The sequence below is a fragment of the Colobus angolensis genome, unplaced genomic scaffold, assembly GCF_000951035.1.
Source record: "Colobus angolensis palliatus isolate OR3802 unplaced genomic scaffold, Cang.pa_1.0 Scaffold49, whole genome shotgun sequence".
Taxonomy (NCBI): domain Eukaryota; kingdom Metazoa; phylum Chordata; class Mammalia; order Primates; family Cercopithecidae; genus Colobus; species Colobus angolensis.
The window spans coordinates 8600812-8605670 of NW_012118376.1; the positions used below are offsets into that span (position 1 = coordinate 8600812).

Consider the following 4859-nt stretch of genomic DNA (forward strand, 5'->3'; position numbering starts at 1 on the left):
GGGCTTAAGCGATTTTCCTGCGTCAGCAATCCAAGTAGCTGGAATTGCAGGTGCCCACCACCACGCCCGGCTAATTTTTATATTTTTAGTAGAGACAGGGTTTCACCATGTTGGCCAGGCTGGTCTCAAGCTACTGACCTCAAGTGATCCACCCACCTCAGCCTCCCAAAGTGCTGGGATTACAGGTGTGAGCCCCGTGATGGCCCAGTTATACCTTTTTTTAAAAAATTTTTTTTATTTATTATACTTTAAGTTCTAGGGTACATGTGCACAATATGCAGGTTTGTTACATAGGTATACATGTGCCATGTTGGTTTGCTGCACACATCAACTTGTCATTTACATTAGTTATTTCTCCTGGTGCTATCCCTCTTCCAGCCTCCCACCCCACCCAGTTATACCTTAAACTGAACTTAAAACAGCTCCCAGGTGGTTCTGATGTGCAGCCACTAGTAAGAATCATTGATTAATGGGATTAAAGACCTTAATTTAAGGCAAAGGTCCTGACACTTTTTTTGGTTTTTTTTTTTTTTTTTTTTGGAGATGGAGTCTTACTCTGTGACCCAGACTGGAGTGCAGTGCCATAGTCTCGCCTCTCTGCAAGCTCTACCTCCCAGGCTCAAGTGACCCTCCCACCTCAGCCTTCTAAGTAGCTGGGACTACAAGGGCACACCACCAATCCCAGATAGTTTTTGTATTTTGGGTAGAAATGGGGTTTCATCATGTTGTCCACGCAGGTCTTGAACTCCTGGGGTCAAGTGATTTGCCCACCTCAGTCCCCCAAAGTGCTGGAATTACAGGTGTGAGCCACCATGCCCGGCCCTAACATTTATTATTAAAGTGATAAGCTTTGCCTTCAATTTCTGTTTACTCACATTAGACTAAAAATGAACATGGTATAAATCAGTGACCCTGCAGTAGTATTTTTATTGGAGAACCTAGTCTAGCTTGGTTCAGAAATTGTCATTGTTGGCCAGGCGCGGTGGCTCACGCCTGTAATCCAAACACTTCAGGAGGCCGAGGCGGGTGGATCACCTGATGTCAGGAGTTCGAGACCAGCCTGGCCAACATGGTGAAACCCCGTCTCTACTAAAAATACAAAAATTAACTGGGCATGGTGACAGGCACCTGTAATCCCAGCTACTCAGGAGGCTGAGGCAAGAGAATCACTTGAACCCGGGATGGGGAGGTTGCAATGAGCCTAGATCTCATCATTGCACTCCAGCCTGGGGGACGAGAGCGAGACTTCATCTCAAAAAAAAGAAAGAAAAAGTAATTGTCATTGTTTACCAAATATGCACTCCTTATTAAGTTCTGTACTAGATGTTCTATATGCGTTATTTATTCATCATAACCCTGAAAAATGGTATTAACACTAATGTGTAGAATAGGAAACTGAGGCTCTAAACTTCAGTAACATTACTAAGGTCATACAGTAAGCACAGCAGAGCTTGGTTTCAGATAGGGAAGTAACTGTCATGGTTGTTTTTCCACTGTACTTCGTTTCTTTGTAGCTGTGTTGTTTTCTTTTTTTTAGTGAAAGCAAGTTTATTAGGAAAGTAAAGAAATAAAGATTGGCTACTTCATAGGCAGAACAGCCTGTAGCTGTGTTATTTTGCCTTTTCTTTATTTTTTTTTTTGAGACTGAGTTTCGCTCTTGTTGCCCGGGCGGAGTACAGTGGCGCAATCTCGGCTCACCGCAACCTCCACCTCTTGGGTGCAAGTGATTCTCCTGCCTCAGCCTCCCAAGTAGCTGGGATTATAGGTATGTACCACTATGCCCGGCTAATTTTGTATTTTTAGTAGAGATGGGGTTTCTCCATGTTGGTCAGGCTGGTTTCAAACTCCCGACCTCATGTGATCCACCTGCCTCAGCCTCTCAAAGTGCTGGGATTACAGGCGTAAGCCACGGGCCTATTTTGCCTTTCTTCTATTCCTTTGTTTTTGCTATTGGCTTTACAGAAATGTCTTACTGTCATGGCTGTAGAAATCAGTTTAGCAGTTCCTCAGAAAGTTAAAACAGGCCAGACTCAGCAGCTCACGCTTGTAATTCCATCACTTTGGGAGGCCGAGGTGAACAGATCAACTTGAGGCCAGGAGTTCGAGACAAGCCTGGCCAACATGGTGAAACCCTCTCTACTAAAAATACAAAAATTAGCTGGGCGTGGTGGCACATGCCTGTAATCTAGTGGGAGGCTGAAACAGGAGAATCACTTGAACCAGGGAGGTGGAGGTTGCAGTGAGCAAAGATTGTGCCACTGCACTGCAGCCTGGGCAACAGAGCAAGACTCTGTCTCAAAAAAATTAATAAAACATTAAAAAATTTGAAATACGAGGTTAATAAGTCAGAGTTGTGGGACTTTAACCAGAGCTGGTAGAGTGCTTGACACACAGTAGATGTTGAATACATGGCCGTTTAGTCTATTTTTAAAATATGGGTCCATGGACTCATGAATCACCTAACCCAAGTAGTCTGGTCATAGTTCACAGTTTATATGGCATGTGTCAGTTTAGCACGGTAGCTCACGCCTGTAATCCCAGCACTTTGGGAGGCCGAGGCAGGCGGATCACTAGATCAGGAGTTCAAGACCAGCCTGGCCAATATGGTGAAACCCCATCTCTACTTAAAATACAAAAATTAGGTGTGGTGGCGTGGGCCTGTAGTCCCAGCTACTCAGGAGGCTGAGGCAGAAGAATTGCATGAACCCGGGAAGCGGAGGTTGCAGTGAGCCGAGATCGTGCCACTGCACTCCAGCCTGGGCAACAGAGCAAGACTCCGTCTCAAAAAAAAACAAAAAAAAAGCAAAAAAAAAAGTACCCTGAACATCCAGCTTTTCTTTAGTGTAATCCAGTTTCAGTGACTAGCTTTTGGGCTTTTTTGCTTGTGAGAAACTGAAATCCTTCATAATATCTATGTTCTAGTCATAGATACCAGTTAGGATATCTAGGAGAGTTCATCAATGCCTCTTCTTTCAAGAAAAAAAATTAGAATGAATTAACTAGTTAACAACCAGGAGTAATAGCTATTATTTCTACATGTAGCTGCCTAATGTCAGACACTGTTATCTATTCATAGTGATTCCTTGTGACAACCTTGATACATGTTGCTCGGATTTTGTAAGGGCTTTGAGGTTATTTGCCCAAGGTCATTATAACAGAGATGGTATTCATAGTAAGATCTGACTTCGAAGTCTTTCCAGTCTTTGTCTTTCCATTTTGTCTCCAGCCATGAAAATGGAAAGACAAGAATGTTTATATCATCTTTTCAATTGTCTTCTAATACACTGAATGGGTTATGTGTAGAAAACAAGTGAGAATATAAAATTGGTTTTTCTGTAACAACTTATAGACTTTTCCCTCATTGTAGGGACTCTGAGATCATGCAACAAAAGCAGAAGGCAGCTAATGAGAAGAAGTCTATGCAGACAAGAGAAAAGTGATGACTGGCTATTTGGAAAACCTGGGTGCTACTGCCAACTGGGTGTATCATAAACTCTAAGATCAAGATTTTGTAGAGTGGACAGTCATTACATATGTTATAACTTATCCTTTAAAAACTTTACCCTTTCAGCTTGACTTAGTGCGATGTTTTAGAAACAGTCTTCAAAGAATAAAACACTAACCATGCATGTGACATATTGGTGATTATTATTTTTATTATTGAACATTCATATATAATTTATTAGGTAATATCAGATAATAGGATCTCTTATGTAATAAAGAATCTTTGTCCTCAGCTTTGTTAACGTAGTTTTTTTTCCTCACAGTTTCTAAGGATAAGGATAAAGTAGATCTTTCAAGTAAACTTAAATAGATAATAGAAGTTAAGATCCATTTGTATAATTTTGCTCTGAAATCAATTTACAGGACCAGGCGTGGTGGCTCATGCCCGTAATCCCAGCACTTTGGGAGGCCAGAGTGGGCGGATCACTTGAGGTCAGGAGTTTGAGACCAGCCTGACCAACATGATGAAACCCTGTCTCTACTAAAAATACAGAAAAAAAATCTGCAACCTCCATTTCCATGCCTGGCTAATTTTTTGTAGTTTTAGTAGAGATGGGGTTTCACCATCTTGGCCAGGCTGGTCTCGAACTCCTGATTTCAAGTCATCCACCCACCCAGCCATCAGTCATTTATTTTTGAATGCCTCTTCTGTTAGTAGCATGTGTAAAAAATTGTGTTCCATTTATCAAACTCTAGCCTGTTTTTGAAAATAGGGCTAAAAGGGAACATTGATTTCTGACATTTTCCAGAAACTTAAAAAAATTTTATATAGGCTGGGCACAGTAGCTCACGCCTATAATCCCAGCACTTTGGGAGGCCGAAGCAGGTGGATCACTTGAGCTCAGGAGGTTGAGACCAGCCTGCGCAACACAGCAAAACCCCAACTCTACCAAAAAAAAAAAAGTTAGCTGGGTGTGGTGGTGCACGCCTGTAGTCCCAGCTACTTGGGAGGCTAAGGTGTGAGGATCACCTGAGCCCAGAAGGTCAAGGCTGCAGTGAGCCGAGATTTCATCACTGCCTTCCACCCTGGGCGATAGAGTGGGACCCTGTCTCAAAACATACACACACACACTCTCTCTCTCTCTCTCTCTCTCAACTTAAAAATACTTGGTCTGTTATTTTTATGAAATTGTCATAGTTATCTCTTAGACCAGAGTTGAGTAAGAACATTTATTATATTGCCTCCTACAACTTTATCAGCTAATGTATTTGCTATGTAACAATTACATATTGGAATATATTATCTTTAGAGATGGCCAAGTCATAAAACTGTCACTGAGAAAAGGAGAATGACAATGTGTATCCTCAAATCTACTTCCCTATAAATTCCTGAAAGATAAGAAACTTACTACAGG

At 41.9% G+C, this 4859-nt stretch overlaps 1 protein-coding gene across 3 annotated transcripts in view; it reads left to right on the forward strand.

Moving 5' to 3' along the window:
* The window catches only part of LOC105524157 (small EDRK-rich factor 1), a 12019-nt gene that overhangs the window by 3362 nt on the left and 3798 nt on the right, over window positions 1-4859 (forward strand). The window contains exon 3 of one of the 3 annotated variants that reach the window (XM_011959303.1): window positions 3368-3738. The exons of the other annotated variants lie outside the window; for them this stretch is intronic. Coding sequence (XP_011814693.1) covers window positions 3368-3440 — 73 coding nt within the window. The 3' untranslated portion in view covers window positions 3441-3738. Of the gene's footprint in view, window positions 1-3367; window positions 3739-4859 lie in introns of those variants that run through there. 3 annotated transcript variants of the gene reach the window in all.